General features: G+C 41.2%; 1 protein-coding gene across 1 annotated transcript in view; it reads left to right on the top strand.

The window, feature by feature from the left end:
• Positions 1 to 23,228, top strand: part of TRPC5 (transient receptor potential cation channel subfamily C member 5) — a 252,581-nt gene that overhangs the window by 124,945 nt on the left and 104,408 nt on the right. Inside the window, exons 5-7 of the mRNA XM_037821964.1 lie at positions 285 to 424; positions 5,232 to 5,554; positions 13,322 to 13,517. Coding sequence (XP_037677892.1) covers positions 285 to 424; positions 5,232 to 5,554; positions 13,322 to 13,517 — 659 coding nt within the window. The remainder of the gene's footprint in view (positions 1 to 284; positions 425 to 5,231; positions 5,555 to 13,321; positions 13,518 to 23,228) is intronic.

Below are 23,228 nucleotides of genomic sequence, written 5' to 3'. Positions count from 1 at the left end.
TGCAACAGCATTCCAGTAACTATAGTAACAATGCTAAAAGTGAGTAGTACCCAGAAAAGTACAACATATGGGCACTGCAAGTAAAGCCTATTACATTTGGCATGTTCAGGACTGGGAGATGGGGTAGTAAAGAAACAGAGATAAGTGATTACTATCTCTAAGGGCTTCAATTCACTGACTCCAATTCATTCATTGATTTCATCTTTCTTCATTTATGGGGAATCTTGCTAGGATGACCAAGACTCACCCTGTATAGAAATAAACTTTTTGCCTCTATTCCTTAGGTTTCATTTGGGGGGAAATTAAGGAAATGTGGGATGGTGGATTTACTGAATACATCCATGACTGGTGGAACCTGATGGATTTTGCAATGAACTCACTCTACCTGGCAACTATTTCCTTGAAGATTGTAGCCTATGTCAAGGTAAATTGGAATGTCTGCCATTTTTCTTAAGCAATGATTTTGGTTGCATTAAACTTTAACACCAGGAGCATAAAGGGTTTAGGGGGAAAGTGCTGATGACAGTCCCTATCCATGTGTGAAAGTACCATATAAACAAACTTTTTAATTGGTTTGTAAGCACCGTCCTTACAAGCAAAGAGAGTGGATAATGGAGCAATTTACTAGTGAATCCTCTAGTAATTTACCAGTGAATCCTCAGGGTAAAAGGGTCTTCAACCACCCACCCATCCAATCAATGTTTAAATCTTCTGTACAATATTCCCACCAAAAGGATGGCCTGCCAGTGCTTACATGGGACAGGGACAGGAAATTCATTGAATTCATTATCTCTCAAAGCCCCCTCAAGTCTCATCACTTCGTTGAAAAGTGCTACTTTATATTTTTCCAATATCATTCTCCCTGTGACACATCCTTAGTAATTCTTCTTCCTTGTGGGGTCATACAAAACCAGTCTGTTCATTCATCATAATGATGCTTCTGATATGAAGTTATCTATCCCTAGCCCACTGAGTCATCTCTTCTCAAAATAAACATTCCCTCTTTTCAACTGTTCCTAATACGACAGGTAGCAAAACCCTAGAAACTTCACTGCAGGAGACACAGACCATTACTCAGCTCTGCCCCCCTCATTGCTTCTACCCCCAGGATTGTCACTCAAGTGGTCATAAATTCAACTTTTTGAGTATCACCCAACCTATGCTTCTCTACCAATTTGGATAACATAAACGCACACAAATGCACCACTCTGATGCTTTTCCACACAATGTGAAGACTGAGTTATCCTGAAAATGGCTTCCTGCCTGATACCACACTTTGTCTTGGCAAACACAGGTTCAGAGTTCAGGTTTGGTGCTTATTAGATGATGGAACGGCTGTGCTCCTTCTACTTTGAGTTGAATTTCTCCATGATGAGGAAAGTCTGACAATTCAGTCTCCAAGATTGTCTAGTCGGTCATACATTTTGGCACCAAATCCCACATTAAGGAGTTTCAGAATGAGAATATGGCTGCCCCCCAAATCTCCAACTTAATTTATTTTTGTATCCCAAATATGCATATTGCATAAATTTTAAGACCATGGGAGTTACATGGAACATGAATATTAAATGCAGTCATGAACCATTTTTGAAAGGAAGGAGCCCAAGAGTATGCCATATATATATATATATATATATATATAGTGATTGTTTAATGCATAATTGCAACTTCCTTACAAGGAAAATGTTTTAATCTCTGTTAGTATACCTAGGTGAAATCCATGTCATTCTGGCACTCTGCTGACTAAGTAACACTGCCTGCCTAAGAAAAACTATTTCTTTCTTTGGAAGTGATATTTATACAATCTATCCACTGGAAGGACCATAAATTATCAACCTAGAAATTGATGGGTTTTATTTCAACAGGAAAGTTTAGAATAAAAGATGAAGGAAAGGATTAACACCTAGGGATGTGAAAAATGTCTCTTTAGATGCCAGTATTAGCTAATCACATAACCTGACCAACCTCACTGGCAAGGCTTCCAAGGAGCTTGACACTTCCCCACCACAGAAGGCAAGAATAAATCAGCTCAACCAAACTATGGTAAATGCCCTTCATCTGACAAATGCATAACTCAAAGGAGATCTTTGCCAAGAAGTTGGGGTCCATCTCAAGGAAAGAGAATTTAAAAAGCAAGAAATGCTGCATGCAGAATTTAGATTTGCATGGAAGAATTGTAAATGGGCAGAAGCTGGGCCATCCATCTGTAAAGGCACACCAGTCTGGGAGAGCCTTCCCCAAGAAGGCTGAGCCAGTTTCTATGATGTAAAGCCACAAGAGCTGCTCTCTAGGCACCTTGAAAAACTTCAGATCGTTGTTGCTCTGAGGCAGTACAGGGGTGCCATGGGGATAAGTTGGCCTTAAAGAAAATACATTAATAGGGCAAAAAACTAGTCAACAACATATACTCCATTTCACATGGTCTATGACCACAGGAACCAAAAAGCACATACCCCAAGTATTCAAAAGGAATAAAAATAAACATAAGACTGACCAGACTAAATCTGAACTTTGTTATACACTGATTTGTTGTCCTTTCTTCAGCCAGCACTTGGCTAAAGACCCAGTTTCCCCCTAAATCCTTATTACTATTGAGTCCTAACATCAGACTTTCTGTCTTCATATAGGTATTTGGGTTGACCAAATGCAGTTCATACCCCTTTGAAAGGCATAAAAACCTTCATTTCAATTTGCATTCCATCCCAAAGAATATAAGTAAAATCACTGACTTCACAAAATCAATGACTCAAGAGTCAGGAAATCTGAATTTAATCTCCACTCTGATACCCAAAAGCTGGATTACCACAGGCAATCCCTCTACCTCTCTGAGCCTCCATTTCCACTTTTGATAAATAAGAAGATTGGGCCTGATTGGTTGTTTTCAAACTTAAAATTTTTTTTCATGGAAATACTTCTTTATGTGAAATCTTACACAGGACTCTAATATATAAAAGAGCTCAAAAAACTGAGTTTGGCTTGAGAAACGAGTCTTCTAGGCCTCCTCCTTGGCTCCCATATTGACCACTAGATCCCCCGACTGAACCCTCAGGCTCTAAGGAACACAGTTTGGAAACCAGCATACTAAATCAGGGTCAGCAAACTCTAGCCCACAGACCAAATCCAGCCCACCTCATGTTTTTGCAAATAAAGTTTTATTGGTACACAACTACGCCCATTTATTTATGTATTGTCTATGGTTGTTTAGTGCTACAATGGAAGAGTTGAGTAGTTGCAACAGAGACTGCCTGACCTGCAAACCAAAGATATGTACTATCTGGCTCTTGTCGGAAAAAGTTTGCTGAACTCTTAGTGCAAGATGAGCTCCAAGTTTTTCCCTGCTCCCACATTCTATGATATCTTTCTCCAAAGGTATATATGCAAAGCATAGATTTGCTACAAGAATCATCTTTCACACTTCTGAGTCTCTTGCAAATCCAGAATCATCATTCCATGGACAGTGCACTTCCCTGTGATTACAATTATGGCTGTGGGGAGAGAAAAACCTAAATTATGAACTATACATGCTCCAGTTGATACTTTTTAGTTTTAAAACATAAGTCTCTTTTGTTATCGAGCAGAGTCTCCATCCCTCACACATACCTCAAAAGGTCTATCTAACTTCTGTGCTGTGAGCTCAAATATCATACAAGTACTATTTAATAAAAATAAGGCTAGTCTGAGTGTCCAGAGACCCGGATTTTAGTCCTGGCTCTGCCACCAATTTGGTGTGTGATTTTAAGTCACTCTATCTCTCTGGATTTCCATTCCTCCATTTGTAAAATACACATAACACTTTCCCCTCAAAGAGATGTAATGAATACTTTTTGGAAGGAAAAATGTAGAAATACAAGGTTTGGCCAAGAGTGCATAAAAATGATTGGCCACCTAAGAAGTCTATCTGCAACACAAGCACAAATGTGGCAAGGTTTCTCCAAACTCCTCTGACTGCGTAGGATATTGGATACACATAAATGATTTCAACAGCACAGGCTTCCTCTGTCATTGGGACTGAAGCACATTTTAGAAATGCTAGCAATTTAATTTGGCCTCAAACGCAACATCTTCTCAGGAAAGTTGTTTACATTTAATCCTGAGAAACTGTGATGTTTACGTGAGAGCTCTAGGCAACATGCTTCAGACTGAATCCCAGGCAGAGTCTCCTTCTGTACTGGGGAAGGTAATAAGCAATTCTTTGTGTTTCCGTGACATATCCCCTTATGGAGCATAGAGGCTTACACATATGAACACTGAATCAAAAACATGTGCATAGGAGTGTGCAGGAGTAGGTATTAGCCTCATTTTGTAGTGAAATTGAGAGACACAGGGAGTTTTTAAGTGATAAAACCCCCATTGGAGGTCAGGTCTCACAATGAAGTCATCTTTCTACAAGGCTGCCTCCTAAAGTTCCAAAGCCCTGAAGCAGGGAAAGGGCTGAAAACTGGGCAACCAACCCCATGAGTACTAACTAACTTCCCCTCCTTCAATCCCTCCTTTTTTCATTTGTACTAGAAGGACAGTCTAACTTGTAGGGCTGTAAAGGAACAGTAAAATATATCCATTCGCCACCATTGGTGCAGTACTAAATTCACTACCTGGAAGGTTGATATGCCATTTGCAATAATAGCATGGAATACATTACAGATTTTGCTAAATATTCATCAGAAAGCTCCTATTAATTGCTCTGTAAGGAGACCCTATCAGTTCCAAACTGCAGTCAGTAGGGAGTCAGAATGAACACTGCACACCTAGGAGGTTGAATCTATCCCTTGCGCTTCAGTAACTATACATTGTCCATACTGCTCAGAACAAAATGGGGAAATGAAGATATAGATCTGATCTGAAATTTCATTAGGAAGTGGGGTGATTTGTCCCCACTATCTTGAACATACCATTGGCTTCGTTTTAGTGACACTCCCCAACAATCTGGTAAACTCCGAGTTAGAAAATGTCTATCAATAAACCACAGGTGATTGCTCAGAAATTCCTTCTTCTACATGTATGTTCAGGGTATATATTTGGGTAGGAGTGGGAGTAAGAGAGTTACTAGCATCATGTATTGATTGGGTGGAAAAAGGGCAAACAAATAAATTGTGCAATCTTTGGGGCCTGTTGTATAAACAAATGCTTGATTGTAAACTTGGTGGCATTGTTTGGACTTGGAAGGGAGGAAAGAGGGGAAAGCTTTATAAATACTCACTGTACCACTCATCTTGTGTACTTGTTTCTTTCAGTATAATGGTTCTCGTCCAAGGGAGGAATGGGAAATGTGGCACCCGACCCTGATTGCAGAAGCACTCTTTGCGATATCCAACATTTTAAGTTCATTGAGACTCATATCCCTGTTCACAGCCAACTCCCACTTAGGGCCTCTGCAGATCTCTTTGGGGCGCATGCTGCTTGATATCCTCAAGTTCCTCTTTATCTACTGCCTGGTACTACTGGCTTTTGCCAATGGATTGAACCAGCTTTACTTTTATTATGAGACCAGAGCTATCGATGAACCTAACAACTGCAAGGGGATCCGATGTGAGAAACAGAACAATGCCTTCTCCACGTAAGACCTCCCTCTCTCCTGTTTTGCCTTTTATTTCTGCCTTCTCCTTCCTCACCTTATTTTTAGTCCACAGTTTCATCACTGCCTCTTGACAATGCAGACAATGTTCACTTATGGATCAACCCAAAGGGTCTGAAGTTGAAGACGATCCTTTTCTCACTACAGAGGACTAAGAAATGGAGTTTGGCAAGGGAAGAAAGGGACATAAACACAGGCATGGGGTCCAGAAACTCCTCAAGAAAGCTATTTCCTAACCATGTTAGTAGCAGCTCCTATATCTTTAGGTCAATTAATGAAGAGAGGGTGGGTAATTCCTCTCACAAAAGAGAGACACCCACCAAGGAAATGAAACAGCAAGGCCATTTGTCTGAAAAAGTGTCTACCAAAGCTAACTTAACTTTTCTGAGTCAATTCCAATAAAGAAAGAATGCAAAAATATCTGAATGCATGCTCTTCAACAGGAGTAAGCTAGAGAAGGGACTGGCTGGAGAAAAGATTCAAGTCATCTTGCCTTTTGGGGTTAATTTAAGCTTTCAGATGGGCTGAGGGGCACCAAGCTCTGAATTGGAAATGTCCCCCATGCCCACTTGGGAGACCGGAGATAACTCATGACTTTCTGTCCATGAGTCCATTTTCTCCAGACACATAGAACTCCTTTGACTTTTCTTTCTAAAGTCAAGTCCCATTTTGGGAGGACATTTAAGCCTCCACAGTAGTTTCTATTTTCTGACAAATAAATTTTAGGAAAAATAGATGAGAAAATATGCATATGTCAGGAAATTTGTTAGGTTCCAGGAACTGTCCTAGGCCTACCATGGACTCAGAGTTCTGCACCTTGTCCCTCTCCACCCTGAGTTCTGAGTATTCTTGTGAGTATTCACAAGAACAACCCCAAGATCATGCAAGATTCTTAGTCAGTAAACTAAGGTACATTTTTTTCCTGAGTCAGTGGAATCAGACATTCGAGAAATGTGTTCAGTAAGAAAGGCCAGGAGAAAAAAAAAGAGGGTTTCTGCTTTACCCTAAGTTATTCCAATAAGGCAGGGGAAAATGTGATCTAGCCTACCTCTATCATTTGCCCCTAGCAGCATTCCCTAAAATGGGTTTCAAATAACCACAGTTCACTGAGACATCAATAGAAATGAAAAGAGGATCAATGGTCAATTGAGTTTTAGAAATGCTGGGACAAAGTAAACAAGTTTCATCATTGCAGGGCTTTTCAGAGCCTTTCCATTGTCTACAAAGTATGCAAAGACTATGCAGTGTTTCTCAAATGTACACACACACCCCTTTTTTTTTCAAGCCATCTCTCTCTTCAGAATGATGTTCTGATGAACAGAGTTGGAAAAATGCTGGATCACTTCAATTCCCATTGTGCAGCACCCTCCTCCTCCATGAGGCCATAGCCCTGCCTCTCTTCCCCAAACTCAGACTCATATGAAATCATGTGGGGAAATCAGACTCATGTGAAAGAAAAAAGAGACCAAAAAATGGGCTGGCAAAGAGATAGTGCTATTTTGGTTGAGCCGACCAAGAGTTTATGTCAGCAACTTATTATCTTGCTAGTCCTTTTGACTAGGAGCTTCTTCCTCCCTACATTACTCTAGAAACAGAACTTGCATCAACCTATTTTCACTATAAAGAGAAAGTTCATGGTGGCTTGAGCACCAGGAGGCTGCATTTGTTCCTATCAAAGCATTAGACAGAATTGAGTACTTGAATGTGAGGTGCCTTCTAGGAGGCCAGATCCATACCAATTACCCTTTCATATGAACTCTGCTGAGGAAGTTTATGAAATATCTCCTTGAAAATTTTTTAGTGATTGTTAACACCCCTGTCACCAGCTGACATTTTGCTCCCATTGCTTGCCCAGCAGGGACAATCGACAAGAATGAGCACCTATCATAAAGAAAATTATATCTTGGGGCATCAGGTCTGAAGAAACATCCTTGGGTTAGGGTCAAATCAGCCCTTTTCTTCTATCTGTGACTTTTTCCCCTCCATAAATGCCTAACTCAAATTTGTGTTTTATTTTAAATCACTCAACTAGGCATTTATAATACCTGGTATAATATATGTTTTTTAGCCAGAGCATCAGACTCAGCTTTTATAGAATGGGAAAGTGAGCTTATTTATATGCCTAGTGTAAAGTGTAGCATCTGCTTATCATCATCTTTTCCTTCTGATTCTGCAGATGCCAAAACTATTCCTCAGTTTAAAAAAGAAAAAAAATATTTTTCCCTGGGCACATAATTCCAGGGAAACTTGTTGTCCCTGGTGACAACCTCATAGCAGCAATTATTGGTAACTGGAATTGAGTATATTCCATACTGGGGATACTTGGCCTTCATCTACTGTCAAGATAAGGAATTGGGAAGGCCTCATCATTCTGAGAGTACAGGACTTGTAAGAGAAAGTGTGGAATCAGCAACAAGCTAACTTGCCAGTCCTGTATCTTTCCTCTGAGGTCTAGGCCCTCTTCTCCAGATGCCCCCCTGAACACACCTGGCTGTGCCAAAGGCATATCAAACTCAAATGCCCACAACTAAACTCTGAAGAGTTTATATCCCCTCTTACCCATATCCCCTGTTAGTCTTCTATCATTTCTGTCATTTATCTCAGTAAATGACACCTGCCAGAATCCTAGGAGTCATCTGGGACTATTACCCTCTAACATACCCAACACAGTCTCCCACCCATCCCTGCCAGAGCAACTTCCTAAATATCCCTTGAATTCATCCTTCATATATACACACCACTGCCTTGGCTCAGGCCTAAATCATCTTTCCCAAGCAGATTGCAACACCCTTTTAACTGGTCTGCCTGCTTCCAGTCTTCTCTCCCCTCCAAAAAATCTCCCACCTGCCACATGGGAGATTCTTTCTTAATTCCAATTTCATTCTGTCACCCCTTTGCTTCACACTCACCAGGGTATCTGAATCTTGTCAAGTGTAAACTCCAGCTTCTGTACTGTAGCACACAGAGCCTTGGTGATCAGGACCCTGCCTCCATAATCACTCCTCTTCCATAATCAGCATCTTGCTATTCCTCAACTACAGGAGAGCCTCTGAAATCCATAGGCCTTTGCACATGCCATTCCCTCTGCCTGGAATCCCATCCCTGCTTGCCCCGCATAGCAAACTCTTCCCTGGCCTTCAAACCTCTGCCAAAATGACACCTGCTCTTTTAAGCCTTTTATTACCCGCTTCAAACCAAGTGATCGGTTCCTTCTTCTGTTCCCATGGCATTCTAAGCACATCTTCATTGCAATACATATCCTACTGTGTTTTAATCAATTGCTGTCTTTCTCACCCAGCAGACTGAGACTTCCATCTTTGTATGCCTAAGACATAATAGGTGGTCAACATGCCTGTTAAAACATTAATTAAGTGAAAGAATGAAGTCCCATAGCAGTCCTGTCTTTCATTTTAGAAGATCTACTTCTGTGTCTCCCCCCTAGGGGAGCTCTGTTACTCTGCTGATCCACATTGAGCTTGCTGTCAGTAAAAACCCTTGATCTTTCTCATATTTCCCCCCATCCTGTACTTTAGCACTTGGCCTGAGAGCAAAGCTCAACATCGATCCCTATTAAATTTCATCTTGTTACTTCCTGCCCTTTGCTCCCAGCTATTAAAATCTTCCTGAATCTTGATCCTGTCATCTCATTTGTTAGATATCACTCCCAGTCACATGGCATCTGAAGAGCTAAGAAGCATACCATCTATTCTCATCCAAGGCATTGATAAAACTGTCAGCCAGGCTTGGTATTTGCTGGATGGAATATTGGGCAGCTATTAAAATGATAAATATGAAGATTCTGAAAATGCCTAAAGTTGACCATGCCCAAACTGTTCAATTAAAAAAACACAGATTTTGTATATATACTATGAATGCAACTATGTATAACTAGATATGCATATGGATGTCAAACTACAAAGACAATAAAGAAATGCAAAACAACAAAAATGAGCTGTATTTAGGTGGAAGGTTTTATGACAGCAATACAAATAATTCATATCTAGTGAGTGCTTGCACCAGACACTACTACAAATGAGTTTTATATTGACTAACTCATTTTATTATCACAATCATATCACAAGGTAGACACTTTTGTTATGACCCCCATTTTACAGATGGGGAAACTAAGAGAGAAGTTAAGCAAGAAGCTCCCAGTCACAGAGATAGTAAGTAGCAGAGTCAGGATTTCAATTCAGGCATATAAGCGCTAGTCTATGCTTTTAACCAGGGATACAAGTGTATGGTTTGTTTTGTAAAGTTGTCTAAGATTTGTTGCATGAAGTTGCAATAATCTTGAATACATGTAAAGCTAAACAGGACAGAACCATGACCTAACAGGCCACTTGCGACTTCCTTCCAGGCTATCACCATCTACTCATGGCTACCCCTACTTCATCAGTGGAGAGTCCTCCAGTTATCATTCAGCCCACATTTTCCCATCTTATTCACAAGGATACAAACTCACTCCACACCAAAGGTTCTTTTGGTTCTGATCAAGTTTAAAAGGCCTTGATTGGTTGCCTCCAGCTCTTTCTCTTAATTTTAGTTTATATCCTTCCTGCCACCATTATTACAGGATGGTGCCACTCATTTGTACTTTCCTTGGCTATATCCTTCTCCTGTCATTTTTTTACAGATTCATTCAATAAACATTTGTTCAGCAATTCCTGTGTGCCAGGAAATGATGATACTGAGTAAGATGGCACCATTACCCTCAAGAAGATCTTAGCCTAGTGAAGGAGACAAGTAAACAATTACAGTTGCTACCATTTTTAATGCTTACTATATACCATGCACTGTGCTGAGAACTTTACTTGCAATATCTTGGGTGATAGAGTAAGGTGGTTAAGTGTGTGTGCTCTGGAGTCAGACTAAGCTGGATGCAAATCCTACCTCTGCCACTTCCTACCCTATGTGGTCACTATGTACCTCAGTTTCTCATCTGAAAATAGAAGAATAGCTACTTCATAGAGTTTTTCTGAGAATCAAATATTCTAATATGTCTAAAGTACTTAGCATTGTGCCTGGCACATAGAAAGAGCATGGTAAATATTAGCAATTAGTTTTATCCTAGCATGAACCATAAAGAGCCTAAGTAACTTGCCCAAAGTCATATAGTTAATAAGTGGAAAAAACAAAAGTTTTCTCTTGGACACTTCACTCTACTGCCTCTCCAATGTGATATGTACCTTTATGGAATAAGGCTAGGGTGCTATGGGAGCACAAAAGAGAAGTATCTAACCCAGCCTTTTAGGAAAGGATTCAAGGCAGACTTCTGGAGGAGGTGGGGCTTCAGCTGAGCCTCACAGTTTCAAATAGGAGTTGGGCAGAGGAGACAGGATGGAAGCATAGGCTAAAGGTTGGGGGTAGGGTGTGGCATTCCACCCAGAGCTAGAAATTTGTCAAAGGCACAGAGAAATGAGAACTAGCAGGTCCAGGGAACCACAGAATGGGGAGAGATGAGGCTGAAGAGCTAACCATGACTTTGCTCAGTTTGCCCTATCAAAGCACAAAGCACAACTTGTGAAATACCGAATGATGTACTGCTTCCTCCCATGGAGCTTATCCCTTCCAGTTCACCCTCCAATTCTTCTCCACTGTCTGAATTAAATCCAGAATGGTAATCCTCTCCATAATCTTCTACCTTCTAAATGTGCAAATGACTGCAGTTCATATCTCTATTCTGCTGTGCCTCTCTTAGCTTTGCAATCTGTTTATGGATGGTTCCCAATATGTGTAATTTCCCCCTTAGCCACCTGGTATGGATTTATTTTCCATACATTTAATATCATCTTCTTGAATCCTTTTGTTCTCAATCTGTGCCCCTTCTTGAGCTAGCAAGTTCTATATGTTTACTCTCTGCTAAATAAAAATGGACTATTTTCTCTAAAATCATCTCCTTTAAATTTTAAAATATATTTTTTTGGTATTAGGATTCTGGGATCTGAACAAGCCTTAAACCCATGTGACGATTTTATTATGGACCCAGTCACCAAGGTCTTTTCCCTAGGTGGTGAGCTTTCTCTGTGAATTCAGCTAAGTCCGGAAGCCACAGAGTCCCTGCAGATGTCTCACTAGAATGTCCCTGTCCACTCCACTTGCCATTCCCCCATTTTACCTGGGCATACCTTTCAGCAGTCCAGCTTGTCCTAGTGACCAGACCACATTGTGACATTTTGTGCCCCATGTTGAAGGCATTCTCACTACCAGCCACCAAGACTGGGGAACAATCCTTCACTCTTTTCCCCCTCTTGTACAATTATACCTAGAGGGTTTCCCTGATCACAGTTGAGGGCAGATTTTAAATGCTCAGACTTTCACTTTTAGGGAATCTTCATATCAGTCAATGGAACAGCTAGTAGTAAGCTCTACACTCAAGCATTAACCATTGCAATTTTGATGGGTGTGGGGGTGGGATGAAGGAGGGTAACATTATCCATTCAGGAGAAGCAACCAATTAATTAAGACCCTGCCAAAATATTCATGGCATACTTGCAAACAACTGGAAATGTAAATCCATTCTTATGTTCTTTACCTATTCCATGTGTTTTGGAAAGTGCTGGTTCATGCCACCCATGTGCTGGCTGCATTTTATTGCTGCCTGCACAGATTTATGAGTATGAGGTGTAAGGAGCCCTAGACATGAAAGACATGTTATTGCAAGGTTACATATTAGGATGCAGAGACTATGAGAGGAAACAATAATTTGTGAATCCATCTACTATAATCTAATGTAGTGGTCTGGATTTAAATCCTGGTTCAGCACTTAATATCTGTGTGGCCTTGGGCAAGTCATTCAATCTCTGAACTTCTGTTTCCTCATCAGTAACAATAAAGTTTTTATAAGGATCATAATGTACATAAAAATGCCTAGCATGCTTATCTGTTGTAAGTTTTAAATATTTGTTATCTGAAAAACCATTAATAATAATCCATATAAGGTGTTAATTTGAGTTCTTAAACTCTTCTACTGAGCTTAGAACCATTCTGAACCCTATGGGTGCCACAAAAGTACAAGAAATAATCCCTGATGAATTAGATAAACACATATAATAATTAGCAAATAATATAATAAACTGATATACTAAATTAAACTTAATCAAGGACCCAAGTATGGAACCAGATAAAATTTATTGAGTGCTTATTACATGCCAGGGAGTGTTCCAAGCACTCTACTTGAATTTTCTCATTTAGTTCTCATAACAATCCTATAAGGCAGGTAATAATAGAAAAGAAGAAACTGAGGCACAGGGAAGTTGAGGAAACTGAGGCACAGGGAAGTTAAGAAATCTGCCCTTGTTCACTCAGTTGGCACATGTCAGAGCTGAGAATTCCACCTAGAGCAATCTAACCTAAGCACAAAATTCATAACCACTGCAACTACTGTCTCTACATAATTAGAAAGGGGGTAAATCACATAGACTGAAGATGAAAGAGAAAGTTTGGTGGGGGAAGTAGTCCTTGAAATAAGCCTTAAAGGATAATATATGAACAGACTGAGAAGAGGGAAATGTATTCCAGATGGAAGGGCAAAGAATAAGACATAGAGGTGGAAACACCTTGTGTGTTAGGAATAATGAGGAGACTGGCATGGCTGGTTTGTGTTGGGGAAGAGACTAAAACAGGTGAGAACATCAGTTTACCTCTGCTGGGTTGCAAATCTGACAGCCTCCTTATCATTAGATCATCTCATGTTTTCTCTTTCCTCTGCCAAGAGAATTAAATAATGTGTTCTTTCATCTCTTTTAGGCTCTTTGAAACACTTCAGTCACTCTTCTGGTCTGTATTCGGCCTTTTAAATCTGTATGTCACCAATGTGAAAGCCAGGCACGAGTTCACAGAGTTTGTGGGAGCTACCATGTTTGGAACGTACAACGTCATCTCCCTGGTAGTGCTGCTGAATATGCTGATTGCCATGATGAACAACTCCTATCAGCTTATTGCAGTAAGTAGCACCTTCCTTTACAAATGCAGTTTTAGGAGCGGCCACATTGGCATGGAGTCCATTGGAAGCTCCATGAAACTGTGTATCTGCCTCAATTTATTTTACATTAGCATTTCCAGTTGTTAGACTGAATTTATTTCTTTCCAAGGCAACTCAGTTTGGGGACAGAGTCCATTGAATCTTGGTAACCAAGAATAGATTGTTCCAGTCAATGAAGTTTTCTGGCTACCTGTTGAACATGTTTTTAAATCTCTGCATTCATTTTCCTGCCTTAATAAGGAGAGCTCAGGGAGTATGAGCACAATTTGGCTACAACGTGTCACTTCACTAAACTCCAGGGTTGAGTCAGTTGATCCAGTTCTCTAGGTAGGGGTACCCTATCTCCCTCTTCACAGCAAACAGCTCCCTCCCAAAGCTGAGTGTCCCATTGACAAAGACGACCTTCTCAGATAGAGAGTGGCTATTTTTTGATCCAGGATCAAAAACTGCACTCCATTATGAGACACTTTCAAATAAGACCATCACTGAATCTTTTTTGACCATTTTGTTACCATTTTGATCGGCAATGTTCATTACCTTAGACAAGAAATGGTGAAGGTATAGGATAAGATACCAGTCCAGGCCCTGCCCTGGTATTTGATGCCAAACTAAATATCTAACCTCATCTTGTTTTCTTATGGCCTGCCAATAGTTTCTAGAAAAGGAATATTAGCAAAGGATTTCTGGTTATCTGAGATCCTGTTTAGTTTGGTATTGGTGAATTGGGTATTTAGCTCCTATTTAGATGCTGAACCACCCTACAAATCCATCTGTTGCTGGAAGTTTTTGCTGTAACACAAACGGCACAGAAAGAGAAAACCTGAGTCTTGTCTCCCTTCCTAGATGTTATTTCTCAGATTTGGTTTGCCACTTAGGAGTCATTTAGCTTATAGCAAAGAAACTTAAACTATTGGCATATATACTATCAATTATATTTATATGATCATACACATACACTGTCCTGTACACATTTCTTAAATATTATTGGTGGTAGTGAACATCAGTTATCCTTTTCAACTAAGAACTGAAGCAAAGAGGAATGGGTTTGTGTTGCAGCAGGGAACTTTTGAGTTAACTATTTGGAAGAACTACCTATCCATAAATGGCAGTGTCATATATTTTCCTGGGTAGGTTTGTAGAATCTCTTTCATTGGACAATTATAAAAAAAAAAAAACTCAGGGTAGAAAATTATCTACTAGGATGGTTTAGATCCTAAATTCTTAGGTAAGGGAGAAGAGAGAGGAGAATTGTGGGGAAAAATTAGGAGGAGTTAGAAGACCAGGGACTATATGTCGTGATTCTGACATGTATAACTGAGAAACCTTGTTGGGTTTAGTTTCTTCTTCCAAAGAGTGAGGGGGTTGGACTTGATAGTCTTTAATGTCCCTGCCAGCTCTGATATCCTGTGAGTGTGGGTGTCTATAGATGAATAGGGTAGGCTCACAGGGTCCCTTCTAGCTCTGAAATTTTGCTCATCTGTTGCTTTGGAAATGGAGTATAAGTTCAGTCTCTCTCTCTCTCTCTCTCTCTCTCTCTCTCTCTCTCTCTCTCTCTCTCCCCCCCCCCTTTCTCTCCCTCTCTCTCTCCCTCTCTCTCTCTAATTCAAACCCAACTAGACCAAGAACTCTGAAAGTCCACTGCAGGGAATGACCTATCCTCCTAGTCTGTCTCTATAAGGAGGAGCAGGCATAGACGTCAGGGCTTGATTTTTCCACTCCTTATCCTCACATCCCACTCACTATGGCAATATTCATGCTGAGGCATTTGTTATTTTCTCTCTGGGTGTCTGGTCGCTGATTGCTCCTAGTGACAGTGGAAAAAGGAGAGATTTTCTTGTCAGCAAATGCAGGGCTATAGTGTTTCCCACTGAGCTCAGTGATATTTGCTAGAAAGGGTGAAAATCATCAGCTCTAGCCCTCCTGTCACCACTTGCTAGCAGTAGGTTTTGTTTTAATGCCACCTCCTGCTGAACCTGAAGAAAACACCTTGGCTTGGGGGAGGACCCAGGGGAGATGGCCTGAATGGGGCCTATACTGTCTCAAACATGAGGAGTTGTAGCCAACCATTCTGAATGCTATATGCTGCTTTGGGATCCCCTGAGAATGTCTTTACCATTTGGAGATGGATCCAGTGGGATCCTGATATTGGGCAGCCTGATTCTAAAATATCTGCATCTGTTTACATGGTAAAGGCCAGCAAGTAGCTTGATTCTATTTGCAACATCTCCACTTCAGTAGTGAATGCAGCTTGTAGATATGGGGAGAAAGGTTACGGAAAGGGAAGCTGCTGAAGACAAATTTCTCCTACTTCACAAAGGTCTCATAGGCTGACTCAATCTAAGGAGAGACACAGTTGTCAACAGGATTCACTGTGAATCTATTCAGTGTACATTCTAGGATAGGGCTCAAGAACACCAGGCAACACCAATTCCTTGAAGGGTTGAGCTTTCTCAATGCTCTGTGCAGGATGCAGAGCTGATGGTGGTGTGGATATATAGCTCTGTAGCAATTTGTATTTCTATGCCAGAAGAGGCGCCACTTCAGTAATGTCTAGTTATCCTCCAGTTATGTTGAAGCAGAGATTATTCCCAGCCTGTGTGTTGTGGTCCCAGTCAGCATCAGCAGGTGAAACTGGAAGTATTATATATGTTGTTATCTAAAATTAATGATGGTCTACTCCTCCCTTTATCCTTGTATCATCTCCCTCAAGCTGCTTATTACCCTTTTGTGACACTTATGTCAACCCCTCCACCTTCCCACTGCTGTTCCTGCTATGTGTGCTCCTAGTTCCATCAAGTAAAGCTGCCCTTGATACCATTTTAATCAGATTCACCCCTATAAAATTGCTAGTTGGGAGAGATAGACAAGTCTCACAAAGTTTGTTTACCTTAGGCCCGATCTCCACTCCCTACGCCACCCACAAGGGGATCTCTGTTGCCTGAGACTCATGATGGTCTGTGACATAGCCTAATTCAGCCAGCTAATAAGAGCCCTTTTTCCACTGTCAGTAGGAGCAATCAGCGACCAGACACCCAGAGAGAAAATGACAAATGCCTCAGCATGAATATTGTCATTTTTGGCAGGTGTAGTGAGTAGGATGTCAGGATAGGGGGTGGAAAAATCAAGCCCTGACGTCTATGCCTGCTCCTCCTTATAGAGACAGACTAGGAGGATAGGTCATTCCCTGCAGTGGACTTTCAGAGTTCTTGGTCTAGTTGGGTTTGAATTAGAGAGAGAGAGAGACAGAGACAGAGACAGAGACTGAACTTATACTCCAAGAGCTCTTTGGCTGCTATGGAGTGTTCGTGATAACACTGAGAGCAAGTAAACAGCACTTCCCTTACTGAGCTACATCTGCTGCCTTGAGGAGAGCCCAAATACATAGGATTGGTTATCTCCCTCAAGGTAACAGCATTTGGAGGCTCAAATGATGGATAGACTCTCCACTACAGAAGACAGCCATACAAATTAAGAGAGTAAGCAAAGCTGGAGTTAGAAAAGCTCCGCTGGTGGATGTATAAAGGGCTGCTGCACCCCATCAAATACCAAGAAGGGCTGGTGGTCTCCCCACCCACTCCCTTTCATCTGGGACCAACCTCAGATCCTCTAAGCACAGAGGAAAAGGCAGTACTGCACACATGCACACAATGATTTTATTATTTTTCAGCCCTGTAAACGGGACTGTTAATCAACTGCTATGCACTGATATGGCCAACCAGTCATTAAAATACTGAAATATTTCCATACCAGTTGGTCAATAGTTGCCATCCCAGCTGTTTTCTCTGGGGCTCCCAGACCTCCCCACAATTTAGCAAGTAAAGAGGTAATATCTGGAATAACAGGTCATCTCCAGGACCTTGTTTCTGTGGTGTAGCTGGAATACTTCTGATTGGTCAGTTTCTTAACCAGTCTGAGCATCATCGTGGTAGGCAGAATCCTAAGAATCTCCCCAAGATCCCATCTAATCCTTGGCACTGCGAATATGATGAGGTATCATGCTTGCAATTATGTTACATTACATGGCAAAGGGATCTTGCAGATGTAATTAATGTTACTAATCAGGTAATACAGGTGGGCCTTATATAATCACATGAGTCCTTTAAATTCAGAGTTTTCTCCATCTGGCAGCAGAAGAGAACGAGCTTCAAAGCCCAAGAAGGATTTGATGTACCGTTGCTGGTTTGTAGGTGGAGAAGGTCATTTGGTAAGGAATGCAGGCAGCCCCAGGGAGATGAGAGCTGCCCCCGGCTGACAGCTGCAAGAAGTGGGGACCTCAGTCATACAACCACAAGAAAACAAATTCTGCCAACAGTGTAAATGATTTGGAAGTGGATTCTTCCCAGAGCCTCCAGCTAAGAGCTCAGCCATGACAACAACTTGATTTCAGCCTTGCAGAGGCCAGCGTTACTGGAGTGGAGTCAACAAAGGGGAGAGAAGTAGGGGTTGGGGTCACTGTGGCAAAGGGAGTGAGAAACAGATCATGAGGTGCCTTACATTGTAAAGACTTTGGCTACTACAGTATGTGAAATGGGAAGCCATGGGAGGATTTTGAGCAGATGAGTGACCTGATCTAACTTGCTTTTTTTTTTTATGTTTTTTTAATTGTGAAATATAACATATATACAGAAAAGTGATAACTTTCAAAGTACAATTCTAACTTGCATTTTAATATCCCTGTGGGTGCTGATTGAGAATAGACTGAAGTGGGTCAGGAGCAAAAACAGAGACCAATTAGGAAACCATTGCATTAATCAGAAAAAGAGCTAACGGTGGCTTAGACTAGGGTGGTCATGTTGGAGGCAATGAGAAATAGTCATATCTTGATATATTTTGAAGATATACCCACTTGCTGATGGATCAGATGTGGGGTGTGAATGAAAGAGAAGAGTCAGAATGACACCAAGTATTTTTTTTAATTTTTAAAAATTAACATTTTATTTTAGAATAGCTTTAAAAAGTCAAAGATAGTACAGCGTTCCCCTATGCCCATTCCCAGTTTCTCCCACTAATAACATCTTTTTTTTTTTTTTGGTAATATCGAGCACTTATTGGATTTATTGATGGCCTACCTTGGGTCGTCATCCTTGGTAATGGGAGGAGAGACAGCAATTCCTTACTGTGATGGCCTGCACTTACCAGAGGGGAAGGCAGGATTGTATAGTGGGAATGGACAAAGAAGGCATGGAGCCAAGAAAGTGCATGCACATAATTGCTGACAAAGTTAACTGTTGTTTCTTAATGTTTGTCCCTCTGGGCACAACTTCCCACGAAGTTAACCTTGGGGAAAGATAATGAAGGCACAGAGCTGAGAGAGTACGTGCATGAATGTGCATAATTGCTGATAAAGTTGGAAGAGTTGGGGCATATTGGAAAGTGTGACAGCATTACTAGACTACAATCCACCCCATCCCACAACTCTTACAATCTTTCCACTACCTCTTCCCCAGAAGTCCCTGAGCATGGGAAAGGGAGGTTATAGGATTACAGTCAATGAAATTGAGAAATAAGGCCACAATTACAATATAAACAGCAACAAGATAGATAATCAATACAGTTAGTGTCCCACTAATAACATCTTATATTAGTATGGTACATTTGTCACAATTATTGAACTGATAGTGATACATTATTATTAACTAAAGTCCAGATTTCATTTAGATTTCCTCAGTTTTTATCAAACATCCTTTTTCTGTTCCAGGATCCCACATTACATTTAATCATCATGTCTGTCTCCTTAGGCTCCACTTGGCTGGGACAAGTTCTCAGATTTTCTTTGTTTTTAATAACAATGCCACTTTTGAGGAGTGCTGGTCAGGTATTTTGTAAAATGTTCAACTGCAATGTTCCTGATGTTTTTCTCTTGGTTACACTGGGGTTATGGGTTTGGGGGCGGAAGACTACAGAGGGAAAGTGCCCTTCTCATCACATCCTATCAAGGGTGCACATTATCAAAATGATTTGCCATTATTGATGTGAACCTGATCACCTGACTGAGGTAGCATTTGTCAGATCTCTCCACTCTTAAGTTACTTCTTCTTCCCCTTTCCATACAGCATTCTTTGGAAGTCATTAATCGGCCCACACTCAAGAGGTAGGGAGTTAAGCTCTGACTTCAGGAAGGCCAAGTACCTACATAAAATATCTGGAATTCTGGTGCCTGGGAGATTTGTCTCTTCTCCCCCTTTTATGTATTTATCCTTTCATTTGTTTATATCAATGTGGACTCATGGATATTTATTTTATACTTTAGGTTATAATCCAATACTACTTTATTTTGTTGCTCCAATTGTTCCACCTTTGGCCATCAGGAGCTCTTTCAGTTGGTACCTGAGACACCAAGGTTTTTAGCCTGAGTAACTGGAAGGGTAGAGTTGCCTCTTACTGAGATGGGAAGACTAGGAAAGGAGCAGACTTGGGGGAAGGCAGGCAGAAATCCAGAATTGGGTTTTTAGACATGTGGAGTTGGAGATGCCTAAAAGACATCTGAGTGGAGGTACCGAATAGGCAGTGAGGCATACAGGTCTAGAGGTCGGAGGCGAGGTCCAGGATGGAGATAGAGATTTGGGATTCATCAGCATGTGCAAGATATTTAAATCCATGGGGCTAGATGAGATCACTAAGAGAATGAGAATGGATGAAAAGAGAAGAGGTATTAAAATGAGACACTCCAATGTTTAGACATTGGAAAGATGACCCACGGAGACTAAAAAGGAACAACCAGAGAAGTAGGAGAAAAAACAATATAATGTACTATATTATATTACTATATTTTTCCCAGTAGAGTGATGAGGTCATATGCTAGCGAGTGGTAGAGTGTGGATTTGAACTGAGGTAGTCTAACCCCAAGATGTGCACACAGAATCACAACACTATCATACAGACACTTCCCTCAAGGTCAGGAAGCACCTAAGCTGCAATTTCACTACCGGGTCCCTAGCCCACCTTTTTTCCTTCCCTAGTTTTACCACAACTCTGGACTGTACAGTCTCTTTCTTCTGCCATTTCCTGTGAATAAAGATTCCGTTATAATTTTGAGGGGACAAAGGGCTCTACATTTGCCCTAATTTCTTCCAGGATATGTCTTCATCTGACGTATCTTTGTCCATCTCTTAGCTCCAAAGAGCTGTTTCTTAGGAAAACAGAACAAAACATAAACTTTGCCAGCTTTCAGCCCCACAGAACAGTCCAAATCTTGCTATAAGTCATCTAAGGAATATATAGCCTTTTTCCAGGTGAAGGAGTTGCTCAATTCAAGCTGTATGACTTTAATGACTTTGGAACAGAGCTATTTCACATTTTAATAACTGTCTCTTTCCTTTGAGATGCCCTCAAGCAATGTAGATACTGATTTTTCACATCACAGCTTGTGCTTTTCCCTGTTGCCAAATCATCATCTGGAATCTGATCAGGGATCACTACATTTCACTAAGAAAAATGCAAAGTTTCAGAACCACAGAGGACATTTTAATAGTGTCCTGCCTTGGGTGATGTGGAACCTATGAAAACTTGCTGATAATCACATTTCAATGAAAAACCTATATATGTATTTTGCTAGGTTCTATAAAGACACAGGGCTAGGTGTTGTCAGGGATATAAAGGTAAAGATACAGTCAATACCCTTAGGGAGCTTGAAGTCTAGTTTAGAGGGAAAAGTCTGACAGAAGTAAAATAACAGTAGTGCTATTACCATGAGTATAGTATAGTGGTTAAAGTGAGCATGGGCTCAGAAGTAGTCAGACTGCTGGATTTGAATCCTGGACTGCCACTTACTGTCTCATTTGACTTCTCTGTAAAATGGGGATGATAATTAGGCTTGCCAGCTGCTTATTACTCTCAGATCCATTTCCAGCCCATTTCCTGGTTGACTCTGTATCAAGAGAACTACATTTCCTACAGTCCCTTGCCCTCAGACTTCTGGGTTGTTTTCACCAACCAGAATGTAGGAGGAGTGGAGAAACTAGGATAGTTCTTCCCCATCCCCATCCTCACTTTCTGGGCACCTCCAGCAGCAGCTGTATCTCCTCTGGGACTCACCTCTTGCTACCCCCAAACAGCCTTTCCCTCCTTGGCTCCAGCTTTTGCAGAGCAGCCCACATCTTGGCTCTAGATCCAGCCAGATAGCCCCAGTCTCTGGGCTCTGAGAACACCACTTCTTCTCGGGAAACACTTCTGTCTTCTTGTCGTCCCTCCAACGCTGGAGATAAGAGGGGCTTCCTGTTGCTAATCTCTAGGTTGTCTTGCTGACCCCTGTTTGGCTTCTCAGCCTTTCATCATCTTTGTAACCAATCCCTATATTAAAACTCCTATGTTTGCTAGACCTAGAATGTTTTCTGTTTTTCTGGCTGCACCTCAACTGGTACCTATCTCATGAGGCTGATTTGGGAAGAACAAGTTGAGCTGAGTCATGAATGATGGGTCAAATTTGGAAAGACAGAAAATGATGGTGAAGGGGGGATTTCAGATTTCACTTCTGGTACAGAAATAGCTTTTGCACACCAGCAGGGATTGGTCTGGTGTAATGGAAGCAATGAGAGTGCAGGGGTTGGTCTTACGCATTTCTGCCTCTCATCTTTCAATTCCCCCATGAAAATATCTTCTCAAATGGTAATGAAGTCCTCCCTGAGCCAATGGGAGTATGCCCCAGCAATGAGGAGGCATGATGGATGGCAAAGTTCAGAGTCTGCCTTTAGAAAAATAATAACAGGAGATGAAGTCTGTCTGCCCTATCCTGACAATCCACATGCCTCCATCACCAGGCCCAAGCTGAGGTCTTTCTCACTTCCCTAAGGTGTAGAGAAGTCAGTAAGAATAAGAATTCAATGAATAAGAATATCTGGCATATAAGCAAGTCTTATATGCCAGGTGCTGAGCTAAGTGCTTTCTATTATTATAACTACTATTAATAATAACCCCCATTTATTGAGTACTTTGCCATATACTTTACTAAGCACTTTTTATAATAAGCACCATGCATATTACCTCATTAAATCCTTACAACAACCCTAGAGGTAAGTACTATTATTAATCAATAATGAGGAAACTGAGGCACAGAGATTAAAGTGACTTGTTTAAGGGCACACTGTTAATAAGGGCACTGACAGGTCTGTCTGATCCAAAGTAATCATGATGCCACACTTCCTCCTTTCCTGCCTCCATTCCAGGTCTCCAATCCCTGATGCACACACCCCACCACCGCCACCCAGCCTCAGACTTCCCCAGCTTCATCTTTCCTATTGGTTGACTGCCTCCATGGCTGTCCCTGGCTTCTGCCACTGGGATCCTCTAAGGAGCCTTTCCCTTGATTCTGGAGACTAAGTGCCTTATTCCATTTCCCTGAGCTAAGTACCCCTACCACCACCAAACACACACACACACAAATTCTCTTTTCCATTAGCATGTGCCCAGCAGACCTCTAAACAGCCAGTTTCTTCTCAGCTCTGCCCTTAATGTCCCCAGCCTCCCCAGTGAACAAACAGACAACCCACCTGAGATCACAATGCCCACAGAGGGCACAAAGGTCTGAACTACCAAGCTCATTTGCATGACTAGAACTCCTTCAAATTACTGTACACATCCTGCCTTGGGACATCTCAACACTGTTTTTTTCCCAGACAGCTCGTGCATGCCTAAAGCCATTTTTCACATTATATCCACATCAGCAAATGGACTATC

This window comes from Choloepus didactylus, chromosome X, assembly GCF_015220235.1.
Source record: "Choloepus didactylus isolate mChoDid1 chromosome X, mChoDid1.pri, whole genome shotgun sequence".
Taxonomy (NCBI): Eukaryota; Metazoa; Chordata; class Mammalia; order Pilosa; family Megalonychidae; genus Choloepus; species Choloepus didactylus.
Note: the sequence above shows the minus strand (reverse complement) of the source record. Positions and strands in the feature narration are given on the sequence as shown.